This window comes from Dermochelys coriacea, chromosome 7 (genome assembly GCF_009764565.3).
Source record: "Dermochelys coriacea isolate rDerCor1 chromosome 7, rDerCor1.pri.v4, whole genome shotgun sequence".
In the NCBI taxonomy this organism is placed as follows: domain Eukaryota; kingdom Metazoa; phylum Chordata; order Testudines; family Dermochelyidae; genus Dermochelys; species Dermochelys coriacea.
This window is the reverse complement of record NC_050074.1, coordinates 4,432,062-4,459,792: the sequence shown is the minus strand read 5'-3', so window position 1 is coordinate 4,459,792 and position 27,731 is coordinate 4,432,062. Positions and strand designations below refer to the sequence as shown.

Here is a 27,731-nt window from a genome sequence, read left to right as displayed (position 1 = left end):
AAGTTGTTCAATCTGAAACTTGCCCAAAATTCAGGGGTGCTTGGACCCAGCGTTTTGGTTCAGGTTCCTCTAGTTCTGCTGATTAGATATGATAGCAAAGACTCTCTATGTGATAAAAGATAGGGAGCCATGGGGGTGGGGGTGAAATCACTCCTGATGCCTGATAAACCTTTACCTTGAATTGTTTCTCTAGTCGTGTTTTTCCTCCTATTCCAGGTATAAGAATGGTGTTAACATAACTATGCAGCTGGTTTGCAGATACTTCAGTCTCCTTCCCAAGGATGGCTTCCAGCAAGGCATCATGAATAAAAATGTACTGCTCCTAGAAAGGCAAGAGCAAGCAGTTTAAGAGTTAGGAGACAATTACACCGAGCAGAGTCATTAATGAAGGCGGACAGCACACTGAAGGAAATGGTTACATTTCCTTTTTACAGCAAGCTCACTCTATAAATACTGCTCAGACTGGAGTATACATTCACAAGTATAATCTCAACACTTAAGAAGTCAAGGGAGGAATCAAAAGTTTCTGGTCTTGAAAAAAGACATTCCAAGTCACCAAAACACCTGCTGAAACATATTCCACATTGAGAGAGAGGTAACTGAAAAACCTATTTCCTTTTTGATCACATCATAAAAACGAACACTGCTTTGAATTCAGTATCACTCCAGCCTTTACCTCTGTCTGAACGAGGTAGTTGCGCTGTGTCCTGATATGTTTCAGGAAACCCAGGACGTTAACTGTGCTTTTGTCTTTTATCTGCTGCAGCATGCTGTCTATCACAATGTAGGTCCCCGTTCTGCCCACACCAGCACTGCAAAGGACAGGAAAGAAACCCTGATAATTCCGCTGTATGAAATTAAATGTTATGAATGGCAAAACAGAGTTCCTACATTTCTGTCCCCAAGTTTTATTAGAACACCTTGACCCTCCTGATCATTAAGTCCTTAAAGTAACATGTTACATGCATTCTAAAATTTTAATCACATGACAATGTGTGCTTATTTTAGCTATTTTTCCAAATGTTTGTTTCCTTTTCCCTCTCTAGCTTCCTTCTGAGGACATTTGCAGCGATGCCCCCTGCTGAGTGCAAGTGCTAACACCACACTAACACCTATGCAGGAAGTCAGACTAGATGATCATTATGGTCATACGATGGTTATTCTGACCTTAACATCTGTGAGAGCTCCCCCATTGCTAGCACTGGGTGTTCTATTCATAGCAAATAATGTAGCCACAGAATTTACTTGCTTTTCCTGTATGAAAGTTATCTGCGACCAGACTATTTCCCAAGAACTGTTTGCCATACAATCAATGCTAACATCTTTCAGACCACGGCTGGTTTGCAAACTAATTCCTTAACTAGGTCTTTGATTATTCGTTAATCTTTATTTACAGAGCATGACTGGTCAGCCTAGAGAGACATGGTATCGTTACTCTCTGGTTGGATGGCTGGAATTTTTTAAACAAACCTTAGAAATGTCTAGTGCAAATAGCAAGTATGTGGAGTTGTACATGTCCTTTGCCAGCACCTTTGTTTGCATCTGAAATTCACCCCTGTGTAGGCACCTTACAGAAGACCGATGCATCACTTATACCTGCTTGGATGAAGTGGTTCAAAGGCTTTGCACTGAGATGAGTTTCATTTTGCTTTGAATTGTTGTGTTAATAATCTGTTGTATTTGCTTGTTAATAAGAAACCACCTACATTACCTGTTGCATCCCAAGTGTGCTTTCCATGCCCTCGTTAACCAGAGTTGCCATACCTGCAGTGTACAAGCACCGGTCCCATTTCCGGGGTCCTGGCGGCTGAAGATCTCCTCACAAAGGTTAGCACAGGCAGCGCGTATTCTGGCACTCCCATGTCAGGCCACTGTGTATAGTGATACTGAATAACCATTCGCTCATTCTGTCGCCCTTTGGGGTTTCCTTTCTGACCCTGTATGTAAAACGTACCCAACAAGGAGATAAATATTAGGAAAGGGGAGACCGGGAACTACTTCAGACTCTATCAACATGTTCAAACAAACATGTGTCAGCTGAGACTAAAATGGAGATGTGCCCCTGCTCCGCGAGCTCTGCCTCCTGTTTGATGCAGACAGAGTCCCCGGCGAGAAATGCACAGGAGAGCGGGGAAAACAATAGCCATGAGAACTCCCCCGATGGAAAAGAAACTCTGCACAGCTCTCCACTGTGGGTGCAACAATGCAGTGTAAATGCTTTTGCCAGATGTCAAGTAACCCAGGTTTCATGTAGTTATTTCTCACCAGCCAGCTACTGAAAGTTGTACCCATAGCAGGCAAGACCCCTTGGCTTTTCTGGCATGATGCTTGCACTTAACAAGCCATACAGAAAATTAACATGAACAGAGGGGGCTCACTCACCTTTTTCATTTTTGTGTTCCTGACTGTGAAACGGCGGACAGTGTAGCAGGCATGTACCTTTGTGCTCTTCAATGTGACTATAATGTTGCCGTATTCCTCGCTATTCTCTGTTGGCCAGTACTGATCACATTTTCTCTGAATAAAGGGAGAATTAGATGGGTTGGTGTCATTTTGGTTTTATTAAAAACATATTTAGAGTTTATTAGAAAGGGTAAAAAATCATGCCTAGTAATTTATATCTCCGCTCTGGTATTTATACACTATATAGCAATATACTATTTGTGTATTTAAAGCTAATGGGTCAAATTCGGCCCATTCATGAATCCGAAGGCAGGATTTAATTCACTATATTAAATAGAAAAGGGTAGCCATTAACAAGCTACATAGTCCCTTACTCTTCCTTTTTCCACGAGGTTTGTAATCATGATAATGATTCCAGTATTTTGTTCCCAAATCATTCTCCAGAAATCTTCAAATGTAGACTTTAAAGGTCCCTGGGTGGCAATATAGGCTTTTGCTTTGTTGTAACCCTTCAAAGAAAACCAAAATGCAAAGTAAGATGAAAGCAGCAGCAAGGCAGACATATTAATAATTTACAGGTAACAAAGAGAGGTGCCTTTCCTGTTCTGAATATTTGAGGAGTTTGTAACAGGAGTCCCGGGGAATTCAGAAAACACAAACACTTCATAAGGAGCAATCGGATAGATTTCCCCCTTTATGAATGTATTTACAATGAGAGAGGAGAAAATATATTCAAACAACTTACATCAACATAATTAGCATTAATGTAGTCACTGTGCTTAGAATCTTTTCCTGGAGAAGGCCTTAGTTTCACCCTACTGTGATCATCTATGAGAAAAAACAGTAGAGAAGCACGAAGGGAAAGCACATTAAAAATAATGCAGGTAAACCATCCCATTTCCTAGCTATTTATGGGTGATATTCACGTTGCCTGCACATAACCTGTGTAAACTGACTTTACGGTGATGGAAAGGGAACGGTCTGCTCTGATTGCAGGATCACAGCCTCGGGCTGTACACAAATGAGGGGTGGTTTTTTTTTTTAGTATGTGACAGCGTCCCTTTAAGAAGTATGAAATGGGAGGAGTAGGTGTGTTAGGAGAAGGGGGACCTATCGAAGGACCGCCCCCTTACCGCAGTATCTGAGTGCCTGTAAGGTCTCTCCACTCCCATGGTGTCTTCCAAGACCCACCCTAACCACTGGGCCATCCTCCCTCTCGGAGGATGTAAGTCAGAAGGTTGTATTTTTTATACAATTAAAATCATGCTGGATTTGTCCCATTTGCGTTTGGTGTTCTTGAGTGCAAAGCTCTGCATTGTGACCTTTACAGGAGCAGGAATTCAGTACTGCTATACAATATGTGTTGACTGCCAATCTCCCATCAGTTCTACATGAGAGATGACAACAGAGAAAGTTATTCCACCTCCCAGCTCAGACTCAGAATAATTTGCAGTCCTGAAACAGACTTCAGCTTTGCAATTCTCCGAAGGTTGATGAGAGAGACCTGCAATGTGCTAAGAAGGTCATTGTTTGTCCAAGTCGCTCTCTCTCGTGGAGCAGTTTGAAATGTGACAGACATACCAATCTCAGCTTTAGCATATTTGGGAAGATAAATGAATCCCAAGGATCATCAATAAAACACTTTGATCCACCACATGTCTCCCTTAAGTCACTTTTCAGATTAGCATATAGAGTTCTGCCAGTAATTTGATCTTAATTATTTAGTTGCATTGTCTTATGCAGGACTGCTACTTTTGTAAGCTAAACTTGCAATATCTAACACCAATTTGTCAATGTTTTCCCAGTAAAAAGTGTGGGTGAAACCCTGGCCCCATTGAAGTCAATGGCAAAACTCATATAGACTTCAACAAGACTAGAATTGTAATTGTCAGTTGCTGTCCCTCTCTGATTAAAATTAATTTTAAACAACCTGGGTTTTCCTCTCATGCACTGACCCTCTTAGAACAGAGGGCCTTGTATAATTTATGTACTGTATTTACTGTAAATGCTTACTCACATGCTAAAATGTTGATGTATCTGTTCTTGTGCTTGTTATCTGGGTGATTGGAATGTTCTGCTGTGATGTTCATGTCGGCTGTACAGCGTTGCACTTCCTAGTGACAAAATTATTCAGACGGAAAATACATAAATACAAAAACCTTGTTTGTCTCATTTTACAACAACAGCAGCTCTTTGCAAACATGTTTAAACATCACATTTTAATTGTCTGATTTATTTGTTGTAATCTTTTAAAATAGTCCAGTAAGACACATTCTTTTCAAATCAGGGATGTTAACTGAGTCCTGGTCTCTGATTACAGAATCAGGTCTCCCAAATGGGTAGAATTCACCCCTCTGCAAAGATCAGTGAAAGGCCTATGGACTAGAGCTGGTCGGATTAGGGTTTTCTCTCTCCCACAGAAATGGTTGACAAATTTAGTTTTCAAAAAATATTTCAATTCAAAATGGCACCACTGGTAGAAGTCTAGGTAGAAGTGATCAGATGTCCGGATTTTATAGGGATAGTCCCGATGTTTGGGTCTTTTTCTTATATAGGCTCCTATTGCCCTCCAACCCCCGTCCTGATTTTTCACATTTGCTGTCTGGTCACTCTATAGAAGTCACAGTTTATGTGCTTTTCTCCTCTGTAAGCTGAGCTTTCTAGACAGCCTACATCTCCCAGGATGCACCAGTTTCTACTCTCTTGATGAGAAGAAGGGGTGTGTCATAGGAGTCACTGGCCATAGTGCATCATGGGAGATGTAGTACAAAATATAATTTCATTAGAAAATTTTTGACTAGCCCTACTGTGTACCTATTTATGTTGCCTTCAAAATATGGCTTTAAAGGAATGTAAGTGATGTAGTGGTCATTTGTTAGCTTTTTGCACAGGCATGATTCAATATAATTTTTTAAAACTAGATCTGATGGTTATGAAAAGTACATTAAATACAACTGATGGCAATGACTGAAGAGTAAAAAATTTTTTTGAAAGAAAAATGTAATGTTATCCATGTTTAGGTACATATATTTATATTCATCTCATTTATATAACACAACAAAGGTAAGAGGTACAAAGGGATTTATAATAAATTTGTTAGTCTCTAAGGTGCCACAAGTACTCCTTTTCTTTTTAAAGGGATTTATGTGCCTCAAAATGCAGAGAGGTGCCTACTGGAGTTTACGAAAATGTCTAAGTAGTTTAGGTGCTTGACTCCTACTGACATTCAGTTCTCAGCATAATTCTAGCATGCACAATTAAACCATACAATGTGGGTCTGTTAAAACAGCAGAGTGGGTGTCTTCTCCTCACAGCATTAGCATAGCAGAGATTTGCCTTCTTCCAGATTCATTTAAAGAGTTACAAGGTTTCAGAGGATGTCTTGCAGACTTCACCAGTCTGACATGTCCCTGTCCTAATCTGGGGTGATATTTAAATCAATTAACTCATAGGCAATATCATATTCAAGATATACTTTCTTACATGTGCTTAATCACAATCTCAAAATGTTACCACTCTTTTACATCCAGAAAAAAGATCCTAATGACAAAGTTAAGAGCTTAGCACCTTAGCATTAACATTATTATTCCATTTCTTTCCACACTTTATGAAAATAGTTCAATGCATGTTTGTATAAATAGTTGTAGAAGAAACTATGTTTATAAAGATTTTTGTGGGCCCAAGAAATACCTTCCCAAAACCCAATTCTCCCCAAGGTTATGGGGTGCTAAATTATTTTGTACTAGAAGCTTAAAATACAACCATATAGAACCTGCCTAGTAAAGGAAGTCATTAGCAGTGCACAGCTGCTACAAAGATCAGGAGCTAAGTGACAGAGAAAATTATCAAGAGAAATGCTATACAAACAGCAGATGTAACAAAGTTCAGAATTATGCGGACATTTCACAAAGGGGTTGCATAGTAATTTTGATATTTTCCACAGCATTTCCATTTTAAAAGTGCAAAGTATTCTAAATCCAAGTACATTTTGTGGCTTTATATTCACAAGGCATCCCCAGTGAATAGTTGCCTTTCTTGCTCTTCCATAGGGAGGAACATACTACAGTCAAGGGGATGATCTCAGCAAAGACAAAGAAATCCGGCTGAATCATCAGCTGGTTTAAATGGACAGAATTTCATTTCTAGCAAGGAAAAATATTTTTCATATTAATGTGTGCACTTTTTCTAATTCTGCCTTGTAGTGCCAGTATGCAGAAGACAGGAGGAGTATGCTCACTTCTGGTGCTCTGGTTATACAATAGGAAACATCAGTTCAGTCTAAACCACAGTTGGAAAACTGATGATCATTTTTGTCGCATTTTAGACTTCAGATCGTATCATTCCTCTATGATTGTATGGCACTCATCATTTTTTAAAAATTCTTTATGTTCATTATGAACCTTTTAAAATGGTTATTAGTGTCCCAACATTTACAGAAAAACTCCTGCAGAATTTAATACAGAAGAATCCAATAGTGTTCTACAAAGAGTACTCTAAAGAGCCGTCGAATTTAATAGAGAATTATATCCTTGCTAAGGAATTCTCCATGATGATTTAATACTGCATTGTAAATGTATCACTTTCTATTAACTTCTATAGGATTTTTCCAGAAGGGAATGATTTATAAGGTTAATCATTTTAATTAACCTTTTTTATGTTGCCCTTAAAAGTACTGGAGGAGTTGGAATAATGCCACTATAGCCTCAGCTCCGGAAAGGGAAATTTCCAGTCGTAAATCTCCTTATGGTAGAGGGGGTTAACACTCACTGAGTGGCAAATACAGCTCTGGAGACTGAGTGGTATAAGTGATCAACCCTAAAAAGTGCCAGTGGCTAACTTGGCAGACAAGTGTTGAGGGTAGGGCAGCTTTTTGCCCCGAGAGGCGGAAATGGCTCTCAGATTATCTACCAATATATCTACCAATGTGATATATACCATCATGTGCCAGCAATGCCCCTCTGCCATGTACATTGGCCAAACTGGACAGTCTCTATGTAAAAGAATAAATGGACACAAATCAGACATCAAGAATTATAACATTCAAAAACCCGTTGGAGAACACTTCAGTCTGTCCGGTCACTCGATTACAGACCTAAAAGTGGCAATTCTTCAACAAAAACCTTCAAAAACAGACTCCAAGGAGAGACTGCTGAATTGGAATTAATTTGCAAACTGGATACAATTAACTTAGGCTTGAATAAAGACTGGGAGTGGATGGGTCATTACACAAAGTAAAACTATTTTCCCATTTTTATTCCCCTCTCTCCCCCCACTGTTCTTGTCAACTGTTGGAAATGGCCCACCTTCATTATCGCTACAAAAGGTCCCTCCATCCCCCTCCCCGCTCCTCTGCTGGTAATAGCTCACCTTACCTGATCATTCTCGTTACAGTGTGTATGGTAACACCCATTGTTTCATGTTCTCTGTGTATATAAATCTCCCCACTGTATTTTCCACTGAATGCATCTGATGAAGTGAGCTTATGCTCAAATAAATTTGTTAGTCTCTAAGGTGCCACAAGTCCTCCTTTTCTTTTTGCGGATACAGACTAACACGGCTGCTACTCTGAAACCTCTCAGATTTGGGTAGATCAGGCTTGGAAGCTTTTGATGGCAGCTGATTGAGAAGGTAAACTCTGAATGAAAACTGCCAGTGGGTCAGCAAAGTGGGCCAGTGCCAGTAGGCTACTTAGTTCCTAGGTTCTTCATGTATTATGGATTCTTCATGCTCAAGTCCTTAAAACATGCTACCACACTGGGGTTAGCTGATGCGCCCTTTTGCGGGCTACAGCAACACATTAGCAAAGACCTGGAAATTGCAGTGTGGAATGTAGGTTCACTTACAGGTAGGTCAGGAGAGATGGCAATGACTGGAAGTAAAATCTATATACTATGTCTCCAGGAAATTAGGTGGTGTGGATGCAAAAGTAAAATCTTGAAAGGTGGATTTAACATTTTTTGGCCTGGAGGAAAAAGAAAATGAATGGGGTAGCTACTATTGTGATCCCAGAGATTGCTCAGGGTGTCATGAGGGTAGAAAGAAGAGACCGATTGACAGCACTATGGCTGATGACAGAGACTAGGGATACGTGTGATGTAACGAGGTCGACCGATGGAAGAGAAGAAGAGCATTAGCAATGAGCTAGCAGAGTTTGTGGTTATGAGTGACAGTATCATCTTGTTAGCGGTTGGAAGTGATATGAATTTGCTGTGGTGCTGAAGGGAGCCTCATGAAAGGAGTGGTGGGTAAATTTGGCTTTGATAAAAGAAATGCAGAAGGAGAGAGGTGGGTTGGGTGGTGTTTGCTCTACGGATTTTCAGTGGTGAATACATGGTTTGAAAATAAAAGAATCCCACACGGTGACATTCTACAGCAGAAAAAGTAAAACCCAAATAGACAATATTTTGATAAGAAGAGAAACACATGAAAAAGGTGAAAGCTATAAAGGTTACACTGAGTGAATATGTGTCAGAACAAGGTAAGGTATTAATAGCTAAAATCTGACGGCAATTTGAGATAACAGGAAAGAAGATGAAATTGAGGAAGAAATTGCATTGGTGGTTTTATAAGAGGGAGAGGGGGAGAAAGGAAGAGTTCTGCCAAAAAGTAAAGGAAGGCTTTCATGCTTTGCCAACAACAGTGAAGTTAGTGGAGAAAAAATGGAGGAAGTTGAAAGAATGTTTCATTAAGGCAGTGGAAGTAAAATGAGGCAGAGATGAGGCACTTTCAGAGAACAAGCTGGTGGTGGAAGTCACATGTACAAGAGAAGTTAAAAAGGATAAAGAACTATTCAAAGAATTTGAGGCAGCAGCTCATGATAATGAGAATAAAAAATGCATACAAACAGGCAAAAAAAGAGGCTAAGAAGGCAGTTGCCAAGGCAAGAATGGATGCTTGGGAGAAATTATACAGAAAGCTGGAGATGATGATAGCAGGAAATTGGTTTGGGGTTGTTAAAAGAGAGAAACAATGAAATACAAGATTTGAAGAAATCTGTGTGTGAAGGATGGGAACTGTGTGGTGACTAACCCTAAAGAGGTGGTTGAAGTATGAAAAAATATTGTCAAAGGTGCTAAATGAGAAGAGGGAGTTGCAAATGCAAGCACCACCAACAATTATGGAGAAACCTCAAAAGGTATCAATCACAGTAGAGGAGGTAGAAGCAGCACCGAAGAAGATGAAGACTGGTCAAGATGATATGATCAAGGAAGTTGGACATACTGGAGCAAAGTGGCTTCATAGATGTCTACAGATTTGCTGGGATCAGGCAAGGATACCAGATGACAGGAGAATCGGATTGACAGAGCCTCTTTGGAAGGGTAAGGGTAATGCAAATAATCCAAACACTTATCGGGGCATCACCTGTTAAGTCAGCATCTCAAAGTCCTTGAGAAAGTTTTGGAGACATAGTTGAGGTGCAAGGTGGAGGAAAATAAAGAAGAGGAGCAACATGGCTTTAGGCAGCAAAGGCGTGGTATAAACGCAATGAGACAGAAGTGTGAAAGAACGATAAATGGAGAATATTACTGCTGTGGAGCTTTTATGGATCTTGAGAAAGCGTATGAGTTGGTTCTGCAGGAGCTGATGTTTGGAATATTGAGATGGGTGGATGGGAGGGAGACTTTAAGAGGTGGAGATGATAGAGGAGCTGTATCGAGGGCCAAGAGCTAAGCTGGCTAAGAGCTGACAATACATGGAATTTCAGAGAGCTTTAAGGTGACGGTGGAACTGAGACAAGGCAGGTGCTGAGTCCACTTCTCTTCACCCTAGTTATAGAGTTAATTAGTAGGAGAAACAAGCCTGTGGGGAAATAGAGAAAACTAATGTATACTTATGGTTTGGCCCTTTTGGCTGACAGGAAAGAGAAACTGATAAATATGGTATCAGAGTGGGCATCTGTGGCTGAAGATCATGGTTTGAAGGTAACACAGAAAGAAAACTGAAATTATGCAAGTAGGAAAGGTGGCTGAAGAAGTACCTATTGAAGATTCAGGAGAGAAGCTGAATCTGAAAAGGAATTTGTGCACTTGGTAAGTACTCCTAGTGCCACCTGAGAAAGATCTGCAGAATTGAAAAGAAGAACTCAAATGGCAGGAGTTCTGTGGGACTGGCAATTAAGTAACAAACAGAAAGGAAAAGCATATGCTGCGTGTGTTTGTCCCTGCCTGCTCTATGGTTTGGAAACAGCGGGTCTGACAGAGATGGAAGAAAAGAAGATACAGGTAAATGTGGTGAATGGCAGGCAAGTGGAGGATAGTCAGAGTGCATATGGTAGAAATTAGAGAAAAGATTAACATGGGGCTCTCAGTGATGGATGGGCTGGAGAGCACACATTTGAGGTGGGCTGGAGATGTGATAAAAATGGGAGAAGAATGACCAGCAAAGAAAGCATTGGAAGAAGAGGACAGCAAAAAGGATGTGGAAGACCAAGTGTATGATGGAAAGACTGTGTCAAGAGATGTCTGAAGAGAAAAGGACTGGAACTCCAAAACCTACAAACCATACCATGAACCAAAAGGAGTGGTGAAGAACTGCGAGTATCTCTGAGTTGGGAAGTGAAGTGACTATTTTCTTAACCACACTATGCTCCCAGATGGCTAACAAAAAGTTAGTAGAGAGGTGAGATCATGCATAAGCTGGTGACAAACATGGCCATGGAACAAGAGGTCTGACACAGTGAGAGCTGATTATTTGAAGATGTCTTTTCTTAACACTTAAAACTTGAAGAGAATGTTACTGCCTTTGAACTAAACAAAATGGAGACTGAAGTCCTCTGCTTATCCAGTGTACAAATAACCCCTAGAGGCAAAGCTCCCTGACACCATCCTCCTGCCAATATGCCATGACTTTTTTTTCTTATGGAATAGCTTAAAGGAGAGAGGGCCGTGCAGTCTCCAGGCCCTCTCTGCTGAGAGTATGATTGGGGTTTTGTGATGTGGGCATCCTCCTCTAAGAACTGGACTGAGGACATCAGTTTGTCTCACATAGGCCACCAAACAAAGACCTGATATTCCCACGTAATAGCACCAGTGTCACTGAAAGACTTCACGAGCTCTGGTTCTTTCTCTACAATAGAAAATCTTTTTCCGACACAAGTTTCCCTAAGCTGCCTCAGTCACATCAGCAGCATGGGACAGTCATTATTATTATTTGCATTAAAGTAGCATTCACGTGTTTTCCAACATATAGCGAGACACAGTCCCTGCCTCAAAGAGCTGGCAGTCTCAGGAAACACATGGCAAAGGGATAAAACAATCAACTGTTTCTAAAAATATAATTATAATTTCTCTCTAAATGTCCCGCTTAGATGGCTAACTTCCTACAGGATTCACGGTAGAGGTGGATCTTGAGGAAGTGTTTTAAGGAGGACGATTGCCTTATGAACTAGTTCAGGGAAGGTGTTCCCTGCAGAAGGGGCAGTGTGGGAAAAAGTACAAAACCAGTTGTCTGAGAAGTACACAGATGAGATGGGGAGATCAGGGCTGACAGAGCCGGTGGAAGGGAAGACATGGTAAGAGATAGCATCAGAAATGTAAGTAGGAGCACAGTGATGAAAGGCCTTGAAGGAGAGAATAAGAAACCTAAAATGTGGTGGAAAATCCAGTGGAGAATCAAAGAGGAGTGTGACATTCTCAGAATGGCAGGCAGCGTAGATGATCTTAGCAGCTACATTTCTCATAAGGTGTTGTGGGTGTCGCAGAGGCCAGGGACAAAAGGTTGCAGTCGACAAGACAGGAGATGATGTCGGTAGATATAATAGAACTCTAGTTACTTATCCTCTCACAATGCCCATTCTGCAGGCTCTAATGCCTACATTATTCTGCTGCTCTATGTAAAACACCATCAATTTGGGGCCAAATAAATCCTGACATCCTTATTCTGTGTTTTCACTCAGGTAAACTCCATTATCAGTTTGACTGTGTAAGGAGTAAGAACCTCAGGTTTTAACTGAAAGGATTCTTGTTGGCTTATTGTGAGCAATGGAGTCTGGGACATTTTTAAAAAAATTTCCTTGGTCTCTTTTTATTGAATTTAATTCAGTCTAGCTAATGTACTGGTGTCTTTTAGGTTTAACTTCTCAGAACACACTAGTATTTGAAGATCAATGGATAATGCTCTTGTTTTGTCCTTTTCAACTTATTGACAACTCAAGAACCCAAAGTATCTGGGTTCAATCAACCTTTAGTTACTATAAGAAATGTTATATTCAGCGCTATAATGGCTAATTTAGCTTTTAATTATATGGTCCATGCAAATACTAATTGGGAATTAATATACCAAGGTTTAATGACTCATTTTCATTGCCTTTCTGAAACAAGTTACAGATAGTTTTTTTAACTCAAAGAATTTTCACAAAATTTAAGTGTAAAATCGAATTGCTACATATCTGGTAATGAGAACTAATGAGCAAAAAATTTCACTGGAATGGCTGATTGTGAACCCAGTCTTTTGACTTGAATTCTGTGGGCATTACATGTCTCCCTTATTTTAGGTCAATTGCCTTCCTATCATCAGGAGATTTTTAGGCATATGAACAACAATCGGGAGGCTACATGAGTAGATTAAAGGAGCTTCATTTACAGGCATATATAAAAAAAGATCAGTAGTTATGTTTGAAAATTATTTTGGTATGTTGAGGATGAAAGCGACTAGTTCATTCATCACTAAGATCATTTTTATCATTGCCCCAAAATCATAGGACTCTAGTCTGCCAACTTTTTGTAATTCTTGCAGCGGGTCCTGCCTTATCCCAGCAAAGGCTAAGAGGACGTACTGATACTCACCCAGTAGCTTGCAAGGATCTAGCAATAGGTATAGCATAGAATCTTTTAAGAATCTAGCACAGGTATAAATCCTTCAATAACATTAGACAGAGGGGTGGTTGGGGATAGTCTATACAGAAGCAGGGACAAAACAAACTACACAAGCTAATATAGAAGTGATAATAGGCAGTGAGACAAGCATCCTCACATTCCCTTTTCCCTCCCACAGTCTTGTTACATTTGCTTGTTGCATCTTCTCTTTCATTAGCGCATGAGCTCTTAGGATGCAGGAAGCAGGTCAACACGCCTGTTTGTACAGCACTGAACACAATGAGGCCCTCATCTGGATCAAGGCCTTCAGGTGCTACCATAATATACACAATTAGTAAGAGAAAGTCCAGGATTTGGGCTACCCTGCTGTACTGTTTCCCTTGAATTTTGATTGTGAATTTACAAAAACCGTTTCCTGGGGTTAAACATTCAAACTAGGTAACGAGAATATTGGATTTCAGGAAGAGTCTATGATAGAATATGGATGCTCCTCCATCAGGTAGCATCACAGTACATGCATCTTTGTTCTTTCCAGTCTATCCCTCAGAAGATCAATACAATATGGAAATGCACAGACTGGGATATTAAAATGTTAATCTCTGACTGTAGCAGCTTTTGGCCAGGTCTACACTTAAAACTTTTGCTGGTATAGAAATATCAGTTAGGAGTGTGATTTTTTTTCTTTAATGACAATTCTTTTATACTGGCAAACGCCCTAGCGTTGATCCAAGTCTACCAGCAAAATCCTGTCTTTGGCTGTGTCTACGATAGGAAAGTGTGCCAATACAATTATTCTAGCATAGTTATACTGGCAAACCTCTTCTAGTGTAGATTAGGCCTTAGGGCCAGATCCTCAAAGACAGCTAGGTGTCTAACTCCCATTGACTTCAGGAAAAGTTTGGGAACACAGTGATTTCTCAATCTTCAGCAGAGCTCTTCAGAAACAGAAACATTATGGATCACAGTATAATAAAGATTCAGTGACACCCAAACTGCAACAGCTGCAAGGACAAAGTTAGCAGATCTGTGCCACATCTCAAAAGATATGGATTTATGCTGTTTTCTTATATTTCAGAGCTTTCCGAGAAGGTGTCACTAGAGCATAAAGATATTTTCAATTTATGTGATAAGGGAGGTAGACAGGCTGCCTTCAGTTCAGCTAGCCTGCTCAGACTCCAAATTGGCAGTGAATCACCATCCCCATGTATCTACAGGCAGCAGACAGGTCTGAAAAGTTTACATTTACCCAAGCTAATCTTTCCAGCAGCAGGGCTGACCCACCCACTAAAGAACTGGAGGTGGCAAATAAAATTATCTGATCTATGAAATGCAAATAGTGTATTATGCTATAAAAATTCATAGCTGGTTCTTTGGAGACTTCCTGATCTAATATCCCTTTCTTAGAGCCAAAGGACTCAGCTTTGCTAACAAAACTCACTGTCTTACTCTAGAAATAGACCCAACTGAGAATAGAAAGAGAAGGTCCCTTGTGGGAGAAGGAGCTTCACTCTAGGAGGAGGCAGAGAGCTATCTATTGCCTCATATATACAGGAGCTCTCAGGGCCAAATCCAGCAACACCTCAGAGAATCTGACCGGGCTCCTTTTCCCCCCCTCCCCCGAGTGGGTTGGAAAGGCCTGCTGATTTACATACTTGCAGAAGCACCTCCCAAAATCCCTGGCAGCATACCACAGAGCATTGCTGCAGTATACATGGGGTATGGGACACCCAAATCCTACTCCAAAGATGCAGTGTAGACACAATGGACCAGATGCAACCTAGGACATCTGTGCCATAGGAAAAAGGAGCTGGAATTGTTCCTTAAGTAGCAATGCAAAAAGGGCTTTGCATCCCATTGGATTTCACAGGAATTTTATTGTTATTCATTTATATTCTTCAGAATTGGAGCAAGACCAGAAATCCTACTTTAGAAATTTCAAGAGGAGGTTCAGAAAGCACCATGGACAACCATCCATTGTGGGCATCAGTTTAAAAGGCTGTTTTGTTGGTCAATCAGGTTCTGGACTTTAATTTCTAGTTACTTCAAAAATAATAAATTCATTGTTCTCAAGGTTAATCTTAACCATTCTCTCTACGTAAGAAAGACTAGCTAACTAGACACTAAAGCATTGACTTGCAATATGATTCCCTGTTGGGAATATGGATGTACTTTGGATCTACCTTCCAGGGGAAGCTTGTGAGTTCAAAGTCCTTTTCTTCTTTCACATAAAATGCTCCCCAAGCATAGTCACAAAATATTTCAATGTAATTACAGCTCATTTTAAGAGAGAGAGAATTTTGAGTATTTTGAGCAAATACATTGCTTCCAAAGGAATGCTCTTCATATAATGAAGCTCCCAGTACAACTCAAGGCAAGCTCCCAAAAACACAGGAGAGGATTTATACCAAAAAGATTAATCAAACATAACACAACTTGCGCCTTCTACACAGGGCGGACCTCAAGTGTTCCCAGCATGCTCATTTCCCTCTTCAGTTTATTTCACAAAGACACAAAGGGGAAAACTTCCTACTGCAGAATTTTTGAAGCTACTTCGGGACCTCCTCTCACACTCAAATGTCCCTATCCACTAAGAGGGCTGTCTCTCTTTGCAAAACTTACTTTTTTTCTGTGCTGGGTACAACTCTTTCAGAGTCTGGGCTCCTGTTTTCTCTTTTTTCCAATTTCATTTTCCAGCAGAAGGTAAAGTTTTCAAAAACACCTAAGTGACTTAAGAACATGAGTCCCATATTCAGACATGACTTAGGCACTAAGGAGGCTGAATCACACTGACTGTCAATGAGATGTAGGTCCTAAGACACAAAACCACTTCTGAAAATGGGACTTAAGATTTCTAAGTCACTTAGGTGCTTCTGAAAATATTACCCTGTGTTTTTATCGAACCATCCCACCCTCCTTATCCTCTCACATCAGTGTAAATCATGATCAATTCCACTGATGTCTAAAGAGAATCAGGTCCCTTCACGAGTCAACAAGAGACCTTATGCCACAAAAGGAAGCGGTGTTTCCTCACAACTGCATCAACCCATTATCTTTTCAAGATGATCATTCTACCTCTCTTTCAGGAGAAGAGATTCCATTTTTACTTGTTCTTAAGGAAATCTGGGCCAAATTCTGTTCTCTCTTACATCAGTATAAATTTGGAGTAACTATACTGACTTTAAAGGAATTACTCCAGATATACAGTACAGAGAGCAGGATTTGGTGTAGGGAGTAGGTACTCCACAAAGAAAATTACTTCCCTTCATAGGAGACCGTGAACTCCCCAGAAGAGAACTAATTGGCTCTCTCTCTTGACGAGCTACCGTGGGGTAGCAGTCACAGAGGGGAGTTCCAGTACGAAGGGAAGAAAAGGGCTATCACCGCAGTGTTTTCCTCTGCCGAAAACACAGGTGGAAGATGTCCAACGTTTGTTAATAGTAATGATTGTGAGACAGCTGAAGCAAAGCCTATATTAAGTCAGATCAAGTTTACAGATGTGTAGCTGATTATTTTGAATAATTAAATGGTGTCAAACCCAGCTGTGATGAATAGCACTGGGGGCTCAATTCATAAATAATTGAGAAGACTGAGTCGCATTTGATCATTCTGATCAAATTCTACTCTCTGGAGGATAAATGTTTGTCCTGAATACCATCAACATTGTTAAATGCCTCAATATTCCTGCTCAGTCATCCAGCCAGCAGCCAATTGAACTAAATCACTTTAACACCTCATCCATTTGCCATTCTCATGAATACAAAATGTCTATGACTTACACAATAGTTTCTGAGTATCAGACAATGCAGCCGCTCACACAGACTGCAACCAAACAGAGGCAGTAAATGTTTTAAATGATCCCATAAAAGACAATTCCTGCATATAGTCTTGTCTTTATTGCATTCAACGATGAGGCTTTAGATATGAGACCACCAATTTTGTTCCGTTGTCGTGTTTGTAAATACAGCTGTCTTTATGATCCATCCATAACATTTTAAAATAGGCATATACTGATGATATCACCCAATGTGGTCCCATTGTGCACTCAGTGGAGGCAATGCCACAGCTGCATACCATGTACCAGATTTCTCAGCTGAAAATACCTCTTAAGTGCCAATATTTCCAACCTCAATTGTGAACTGATTGAAAGGAACTCCTGTTAATGCTAGCTACAGAATAACTGTTCTCATTCATTCGTGCTTGGGACTACAACCCTTACTCACACTCACTAGGGCTTACTCCTGTGAGTAGTTCCATGGGCATCACTGAGGCTACCTATGTTACTCAGCATGTGTAACAATTGCAGGTTCAATCCCTTGTTGATCGCTAAGCTCCAAAACCTGTTTGTTACTAGGTGTAGAATACATGAGTGTCATGTATCTGGACTTAGAGAGATAAAGGGCTGTATTCTAATTTCAGTTTCACTTTGATGGAGGTGTTCCGGATTTACACTGGTGTAACTCCAATCAGAATCTGGTCTAGATATTTTAAAATATTCGCATAATATAAATACTGTGGGTCAAACTGGAAGCCCTTACTCACTTTTCCTGACAAAAAGCCCAATGACTTCAGTGGGAGTTTTTCTGAGTAAGGAGTGAGTAGAAAACCGAATAAGGACTTTGGGATCTGGCCCAACATAAACAGAAGAGCAGCAATTTCCGTGTCCATGTTTAACTTTGCTTACTAAGGGGCAGATTCTACCACCCTAGTTCACACTGAAGCATATCATACTCCTCCTGGGCAACTCAAGAAGTAAGGTATTATTTAATGTGAGCGATGGTAGCAAACCCTGGTCCATTGCGACTGGAATAAACTACTTGTCCCTTACTGTGAGTACACAGAATGTTTAGTTACGCTAGGAAAAGTCTATTTCTTTAAAGGTTAATGAAACTTACCTCAAAGTCTTCTGAGAAGCCATGTTGGTTATTAGAATACAGCTCACTAATATGTTTAACAAACTGTTTGACAGGAATGGCTTCCATATCATCTGTAGAAAGAGAAAGATATTCAGAGTTGCTAGGCCATGTTTTTTCTGTAAATATGCCTGATATGTTTCATATCTGAGACTGTGAGATCCATAACTCCATCTTCAACCTCAGGTCATAGAATATTTTACATGCACCTTATTGGAGTTCTCTAGTGGCATGGTTTGTACCGTATATACTTACAAGAAATCCTAGCATATCTGTTACCGATATCTGGGTGCAACTGTTCACGCAACATACTTAATCCTAGCTATTACAAATATGAGTAGTGTTTTTGGCCATGTAATACATTTTTTCCAGAGCTATCCTTTAGCACAAAGTTACAGTACCATTTTCTCAATTATACTTTTGGAAGTATTTTAATTGTGTGTATTTTAAAAATGAAAGTAGCTGTGAGTTCTCAGATAAGGTGACAATCAAACCCTGGAGCACTTTTGTGGCAATGCATTCTTTAAGAGTCACAGAATCGCCTCACAAAAGAAAGTATACTTTAAAAAATGGCCCTTGTTCCACTGCTGACAGCTCCTGACTCAGCAGCGACAAAGCTGTATTTCCCGGAGTGGAGGAATTTCTCCTTTTTAATTTACAGTACAGCAGTGTCCCAGTGAATCTGTAATGAAATACTATACGAACATCATTAACATTCACTTGGAGCAAAAGACCAGCTTAGGCAGTGTCATTTGAGTTTTCTCTTCATTCCAAACACTGTTCCTAACATAGCACAGTCACTCCACCGGACTGCTAACCACAGAGCAATTTCCATTCAGTATGGCAATAAATCATGAACACTTTGAAGAAACCAAACGTTTTGACTGATGCAATAAAACCCCCAGGACATTTCCAGTGTTCTGAAAGAAGTTCCTCGGAAATCAAGTGACAGGTTTCAGAGTAGCAGCCGTGTTAGTCTGTATTCGCAAAAAGAAAAGGAGTACTTGTGGCACCTTAGAGACTAACAAATGTATTTGAGCATAAGCTTTCGTGAATACAGTGTATTTTCCACCAAATGCATCCAATGAAGTGAGCTGTAGCTGACGAAAGCTTATGCTCAAATAAATTTGTTAGTCTCTAAGGTGCCACAAGTACTCCTTTTCTTTTCTCGGAAATCAAGACATCATCAAAATCATCATCATCCTGGTAAGACTGGGATGTACGGGTACCCTCCACAGGCAGGGCTTGTCTAGAGGAACAATTAGTGCGTGGCAAACTGGCTGTAAATCTGCAGCACGCTGCGGCTACATCTACACTCCAGCACGATGCAGCTTTGTCACTGTAATGCTTCTGGTGGAGATACTCAGCCAACGGGAAAGAGCGCTCCCATTGGCTCAATGACTCCTGCCTCTGTGAGAGGCAGTAGCTACATTGGCGGGAGAAGCTCTCCCACAGACACAGTGCAAGCTACACTGGCTCTTAGTTCGGTGTAATTTACATCACTCAGCAGTGTGGATTATTCCCACCCCTGAGCGACGTAAATTATACCAAAGTAACCTGTAGCACAGATAAGGTCTAAGTATCTGTGTGGAACCTGCTACCTTGACCTAAAAGCTCTCTAATGTGTATTGACCTAATCCTATTTCAGAGTGGAGTAAGACTTTGTCTACACTACAGGTTACTTCGGTATAATTTACGTCGCTCAGGGATGTGAATAATCCACACCCAAGTGATGTAAATTACACTTACCTAAATGCTGATGTAGACAGTTTCTCCTGCTGACATAGCTACCACCTCTCATGGAGGCAGGAGTTATTAACGGGAGAGCTCCCTCCTGTCTCCACCACAAGCACAAGCTACTCCAATGCAGCTGTGACATTGTAAGTGCTGTAGCATAGATGTAGCCTCAATCAAAGCACACTCTGGAACTTCGTGCGTGTGGTAGCAGGGTCCCCATGGACAAACAGTGAGTGACATGCTAGTGCTCTATAGATTACAGCCCAGCTGCTCAGTTCATCTAGACAAGCCCTCTTATTTCTGAGGTCTCAATGTTGCTACATTCACCATTTCAATTGGTCCAATCCCTGTGCTTTCAGGGCATAATTAGTTAATGCTTGCAAATTGGCATTTTGAAAATGTAATGTAGAGCAACACAAGTGTGATTATATTCAGCATGTGCAATAACTTATTGCCCGATGGTTACTATTGTCTGATTGCATCATTCAAGGCATTATTAGACATTTATGTATTTTATTTAATATCCTTCTGAAGATTACATGTGGCTTATGTTTACTTCAGGTACCTGTGATGTGTTTTTCCTCCCATATGGTTTTTTGCTACAGCTGCAGCATTTTCTGCATTCTCCTGCTTTTCAAAAATATCTATGTTACGATGGAAAAAAATCCAAATATTGCTACAGGTATTCAGCAAAATTTAAAGATAAACAAAGAGACATGTAACATTTACTATATTCAGAGTGAAAGATCTTTGGCAAACTACTAAACCACTAAGCTAACGCATATGCTTTTTTTAGCTAAGGGTACCAATATACAGTATGTGTAAATGAGATGCTACTTTGGCAAGAATTTTATAGATCCAACCCTAAAAATCTGATTTTTCTCTTGTTGATGGCAGTTACTAATGACCGTGTCATTACTCCTCTGCTTCTATTTTCTTAAGTAAGGCTTTGGGGGAGCTTTTTGCATCTACTGACATTTTCAAACTTGAATCAGCCTGAGAGGAAAATATTCTCTTTCTTCTATTTTATTAACAGGGGCAATTGTTTAAAATGTATTTATAATCTGATCACCTCATCCTGGTAATTTCGAACATTGAGAACATTTGATCATTTTAGCAAACGGCCTTAGAATATCACTAGCAATTTACAATATTTAAATACCAACAATGGGTATATTATAATATTAGAATATAATAGTATTTCATTAAGATACATTTATGTTTCTACAGCCAAGACATTCATGAATTCATGGATCACAGGGACAGTAGTGCCAACAGTATGTAAAAGCATCTTCCCACTCCCACAAAGTAACGTACGTCCCGAGCTTCCTAGAAAATAACCGTTGCTGTATTAAGAATTTCACATAATAAAAAAATCACAGGGAAAATGCTATTATTATTATTATTTATTAGTCCTGTATTAGAGCCTAGAGACCAAGCTGAGATCAGGGGCCCTTTGTATTAGATCAGGGGGTCAAATTAAATTTTGCAGAATCTCCATTTTTAATTATGGTCGTTGCCCCGGCATACATTTAGGATGACAAATTCCCTTCAATCTTCTGAATTCCCACTGATTTCAATGAGCATTTGGTACCAAAGATCAAGGACAGAATATGGTCCTTATGCATTAACTAAACTTTTAGCTATCATTATTGCTCAGTGACAAAGTATCCTCACGTTTAGAAGCACAGCTAATTCTGCTCTTTCTTTTTCTTCCTTCTCCATGCAGCTTTCTCTGACTCTTTCCTCCTTCCCTCTTGTTGTCTCTCTCCTCCTCTCTTCCCTCTGTATGTTCTCTACTATAGCAACTCCCAAGTCCCTCCATGGGCTTCACCCCCACCCACTTTCCCATCCCATTTGATAAAACGATCAGCAATGAAATAGTCAATAATGCTGATGTGACCCCGATGAACAGTCACAATAAGAATAATGGGGGAGGGGGAGTTCACACTTCCAGAGCTACTGTTTCCGCCTGCCTGCAGACTCAAGAAAACAGCACTGTAACCGTTGCACGTGCTTAGCATTTGAAAGCCTAACTTCTCCGCCATGAACGTTAGAAACTTAATAAAATAAAATAGTTAGATTCTAAAGAATCTGAATATGCCATGGGGGGGGAGGGAGGGTTCATAAATACATGGAGTGGGCTGGATCTGGCATGGGCCAGGTGTTTAACACCTCTGTGCTAGGCACCGTACAGACGCATAATAAGAGACTCAGACTTAAAGGCCAGAAGGGACTGTTATGATCATCTAGTCTGATCTCCTGCACATTGCAGGTCAAGAACCCCATCTACCCACAGAACAGACCCATAACCTCTGGCTGAGTTACTGAAGTCTGCAAATCTTGATTTAAAGTCATCAAGTTACAAGAATCCACCATTTACTCTAGCTCAAACCAGCAAGTGACCCATGCTCCATGCTGCAGAGGAAGGTGAACCCCCCCCTGGGTCTCTGCCAATCTGTCCCTGGGGAAAATTCCTTCTCGACCCCAAATATGATGATCAGTTAGACCCTGAGCATGTGGGTGAGACCCACCAATCAGACACATGGGAAAGAATTCTCTGTAGTAACTCAGAGCCCTCCCTGGCTGTTGGAGATATTTTCCAGTGGCCATATGCCATTGCAGGAACCCTTGTCATACTATCCCATCTATGAACTTATTGAGCTCTGTCTTGTTTTTTGCCCCACTATTTCCCTTGGAAGGCTGTTCCAGAACTTCACTGCTCTGACAGTTAGAAACCTTTGTCTAATTTCAAGCCTAAACTTGTTGATGGGTAGTTTATATCCATTTGTTCTTGTGCCAACCTCGGCCCTTAACTTAAAAAACTTCTCTCCCTCCCTGGTTTTTAGCCCTCTGACATATTTATAGAGAGCAATCATAGCTCCCCTTGGCCTTTGTTTTGTTAGGCTAAACAAACCAAGCTCCTTAAGTCTTCTCTCGTAAGGCACGTTCTCCATTCTTCTGATCACCCTAGCAGCCTTTCTCTGCACCTGTTTGACTCCCTGCCTTGAAGAATTCATAATCTAAATAGACAAGATAGACAAACTGAATCCAGAATCCTTCTTCCCAGTCCATAAATACACCTTCATTCTCCCTGACATACAGAAGAAAGCCATGATACTAAAGATATTTAAACTGACATGGAGTAGTTTGGCAAGGCCTTCAGGTACATTATCTAAATTTGATGCTGTGCGCTAGAAAGTATCTGATTTCTGTCTCTCTTCTTAAATGGAGCTGGCACAAGCGGAGGGCCATATTTTGCTCATCTGTAGTGCCCTCAAAACCTCCTACTCAGGAGCATGAATTAACCTAGTTGGGGAGGGTGTGTTTTTGGCCACACGTGGCTTGGGAGATCTGTGCTAAAACACATACGGTACTAATACGGCACATTGGTGTCTGCAGGCATTTGCTCTGATGGTGACTGTCTAATCTGAAGAATCTTTCCTTAAACATTTTCAAACAAAACATATTAATGTAACTGGATACATGAAAAGTTCTTTTTTCTTGCAGGTATCTTCAGTCACGAGGCTATGGTTATGCTTCTCTTCCATCTTAAGAAAAATGAGCCTCAGAGACTATAACTCTTCTAGTCAATGGAAGAGATTAATGGAATCCTATAATAGCTAATTAGGAGCCCTAATGCTCAATGCATATCCCCTTTTGCACGGTTTACTTTTTCCCAGCTTAAAACCACACTGACATTTGTTAATGTCAATATACTGTACACTTTCTACCAGACCTCCAGTTTATTCAAAGGGAAGAAATGTTTTAAAAATGTGTCTGCATAACTAATTGCAAGTACAAAGATGACAGTTCTTTATGGCACAGACACAGCCCTCTGTTACACCAGTGTGAACAGAACTAGACTGGTTTTACACCAGTATAAAATGTGAGCACAGTCTCTCACCATGTTAATTTTCACTGGGAAACACCTTGCTTTCCATGGTAGTGTACAAATGAGGTAAGCATGGATAAAGATCTCTGGGTTAGAAGGATTTATAATCAGAGACTGCTCCAGTAGTCTGATGGAAGTGCCACATGTTACTGTGTGGGATATTCAAATCGGAGGCAAACTGGATCCCTCCCTCCCTGGCCAGCAGGATCTGGGATAGCTCCAGGAGTGATTCCAGTTGCTCTATAGTGACCATGTGTTCCACTCTGGAGTGATGTTGAGAAGCTCTGTAGGAGCTACCATATGCATGGGCATTATGATGCAGAATGAATTTGAGAGAGGCATAATGCTCGCTTACCCTGACAAAAGGAGTCGGCATTGCTAACATTGTGGATATGAATGATATTCGCCTGATATTCACCTGTATTTCAAAAAAATCTTGAATTGACCTTCTAAGTCAGCTGTGCTTCCCGTCTCTTTGGTGTTGTTTTTAAAAGCCAGATATAGTCTTTATCGTAGTTCACCAAACTGTATTCATTTTGTTTGTTACTGAGAGATTCAATTTTGCTCTCCAGTCTTCCAAACTTGACAAATGCCATGAATGTCACAGAATTGGCAAACTTCTGGATTTGCTTCACTGTTATGTGTCCTTCTGACTCACCTTGTGACATCTCCCAATGGAGGTAACCATTTGATTTCACACCTCGGAAACATCTCTTTTATCTCTCAGTGATGCTGCCTCTATAGCATCTAACTTAAAAATGTGTCCTCATAGCTCTCATCTTAAACAAAAGAGTTTTACTGAGACACTGGAAAGAGGCACCTCCACTACCAGTCTTGTAGTGGGAATTGGATTTAACATCTAGCCTCTCAATAGGGAAAAAGTCACCTCTTTAGGGGACTCTCCTTGCAGCCCTGAGAGAGATTTCAACACTATAAAAGCCTCTTTCTGATCACGTTATTGTATGGCCATGTGGCCCAGTTTGGTGGGATGTCACATGATGTCCCCTCTTCTGACTCTTTCTCCTCTCATCTGCTTTCCCTTCCATGTTCTACTGTCTTCTTCAAGTCCCTCTCATTCTCCTTCCTCCTCAGTTCTCATTCCATACGGACTGATAGGTGTTAACTGAGCATTGCTCAGCTACGCTCCAATACCGTGAGGCGTTCTCTCAGTTTCACTTTCTATTGTCAGGTTTCAGAGTAGCAGCTGTGTTAGTCTGTATTCACAAAAAGAAAAGGAGGACTTCTGGCACCTTAGAGACTAACAAATTTATTTGAGCATAAGCTTTCGTGAGCTACAGCTCACTTCATCGGATGCATCTTTCTATTCTCCTTCATTTTCTATTGTGTTTTCCCTAAATAATGAAAAATACCTCAGGACAACCTGAAACTTTAAATGTTTCCCACCAGTTGCTGCCTTCTCTTACCCCGCAAGGTTTCTCTGTGTAAACTTTCTCCAACCAGCAACTTCTGTATGCTGGTATATTGTTGTGCATTTGTGAAAAAAACAAATTCAAAAACCTGTATAGAATAAATCACTGTCCCTGCCCCCCAAATCACTGCTGTTATTTAACCTACACTATGCTGCTTAATCACAAAGTTGGTCCCCAATGCTATCTCCTCTGAGATAAACTTTATTTTTGTTTGTTTGTTTGTTTTTTGGAGGGGCCATAATGCTAATATTGGGTGTGATTCCAGCAATAGTTTTACTAAGTCCCGGGTTTTAGTTAAATGCTCTGGGGGCTTCACAATGTTTAATTTCAAAGAGAGATGGGCAGAAGAACTCCTGATAGTGCAAGATATACCTAGCTTTGTATCTAACATGTGTAGCATCTTGTATCACTGCATACGTCAGAAAACTGAGTCCCTAAAAGTCATTTATAGGAAAAGGGGTAAACTACATTTACACAATATATTACATATTAAGTACATGACACAGAGCAATAATGAAAACTTGCTTTTATATATACACACCACAGCTGAATTAGCTGTGTAACTTGCAGTTGAGATAGCTTCACAGTTAACCACTGCACTGTCTGAATTGCATCTAACACAGGAAATGCAGCTGGTAGAAAAGAACTGTATATAGGTGCTGATATATTGTTAAATATACACCTTGGGTCAAATCCTGGCCCCACTGTCTTCCATAAAGTCAAGATTTCACCCCTTAGACAGACAAGAGCTTATATAAAAAGGTCTAAGTCTATAAAGATATCTTGCACCATTTTAACAATATGAGTATAAGAATGGAAGAATTTGTATCTAAGGCTATGAAAAAAGATATTAGAAATGGGACTGGTCCTGTAACTGATAACTGTATTGTAAAGCAGACACACAGGGGAGTTGACATTTCATGTGCAATCTTAGTGCTAGCACTGTCTAGTTTTGAGTATTTGTGCAATCTGGCCCTGAATATTCTCTAAAACTTTAGTTTTATGTTTAAGTCTAGTTGCAGTGTATGTATGTGTGGGTGCAGTACATTTAGTTCAGCGATAGAATGACTTGACTTGTTAAAGCTTTTAAAATAAGGAGGAATAGACATGTTAGTGTATCCCTTGGAATTCTGCATTTGTCCGATAGATCATATTTTCTTGCAATACAAAAAGAGCTGGAAAGATTAGGCAACTTGTTTAGGGTAAAATAAAGTCACAGAAGTGGCTATAATATTTCTAAACTATCAGTGGACATTTTCTAGACGGATCATATCTGCATAAATAATAAAATAGGGCAACACAGCTGGTGTCATCCCCAGAGTTTGAACTACATGCTGAAAACCCTTTAAATGTTGGCACCCTGCTGAAGTCAGTGACCTTAGAATTATTAAGATAAATTATAATTATTGAGAGCCTCATATCAGGGGGCACAATTACTTTTTGACTTTTATGTTATTCAAATTGTAAGTATTAACTAATTATTATTGGTTTTTAAACAATGTCTTTCAAAATGAAAGAGGCAAAAAAAGATCTAAGATGAAAATATTCACACTCAGGGTCTTGATGTTTCAGCATATTGGAAATATTGCACAAAATACCTTTCAGCAAAACTATTATTATCTACATTTTATAATCAAATCAAATGAACACTAGGGCAGATTTCTGATACAGCAGTAATGCATAATAAAAGCATAAAAAGAAAAGCAGAATATGTGAAATAAGACATGCAGTACTGCAGTTACATTAATCTCACTTATTTAAAGATTTAATCTAATATAGCACTATTAACCATATGCCAATCATAAACATGAAGGACAATGATAATTACAAAAATTATACACATCATAATGAAATCTGAATTTTAAAACTGCATGTAAAATCTTAGATTAGGTCATCATTAATTATAAATGAAACAGCAACCCAACTGATCTTTTCCTTTTGAAGCAGAAAGGAGCAACCAAATCCATTGTACTAGCTTCAGCTCAACAGAATGAAATGATGCAAGCTTTCTATTAGCATACACATTAAGCATTATTTTATTAACTTTATAAGCATGGGACAGATCTCATTATTATTTATTATGTGTATTATTGTAGCATCTAAGACTATGACCCCATTGTGCTAGGCACTGTACAAACATCGAAATTGGACTACTCATGCATTTAAAATTAAGCATATGCATAAGTGTATGCTGTATTGGGGATTTAATGTTTGAAAGCAAGTACTGAATTTTTCTTTCCAGCCTACAGTCATTCTTGGATTTGTTTAAAGCATTTAGGTTTATTACTAGCTGTGTTTTACATGTATTATTCTTATTTGAACATCATATAAATGTTATACATGCTCTCCAAGGACTTGATAGTGCATTTCTTGCACAACAAGCTGATTCTCCTTTTTAGACACATCACAGAAAGGTGAAGCAGTTTTCTTTCATTGTGGCTACAGCATGAATAAGGAGGAAGTAATATTAAAACATGAAGGGCCAGATTCTTATCCCCTTATTTATACTGAGTGGCACTTTACTTCAAGACTGATCCTATCG

At 39.9% G+C, this 27,731-nt stretch overlaps 1 protein-coding gene across 6 annotated transcripts in view; it reads right to left on the bottom strand.

Annotated features, from left to right (window-relative positions):
* Positions 1–27,731, bottom strand: part of PTPRG (protein tyrosine phosphatase receptor type G) — a 610,478-nt gene that overhangs the window by 21,549 nt on the left and 561,198 nt on the right. For all 6 annotated transcript variants that reach the window (XM_038410554.2, XM_043518167.1, XM_038410556.2 and 3 more), the window contains 8 exons: positions 18,110–18,201; positions 4,421–4,517; positions 3,149–3,231; positions 2,778–2,912; positions 2,383–2,517; positions 1,765–1,937; positions 677–812; positions 176–322 (listed from right to left, as the gene is read on the bottom strand). In XM_038410554.2, the coding sequence (XP_038266482.1) occupies positions 176–322; positions 677–812; positions 1,765–1,937; positions 2,383–2,517; positions 2,778–2,912; positions 3,149–3,231; positions 4,421–4,517; positions 18,110–18,201 (998 nt within the window). The remainder of the gene's footprint in view (positions 1–175; positions 323–676; positions 813–1,764; positions 1,938–2,382; positions 2,518–2,777; positions 2,913–3,148; positions 3,232–4,420; positions 4,518–18,109; positions 18,202–27,731) is intronic.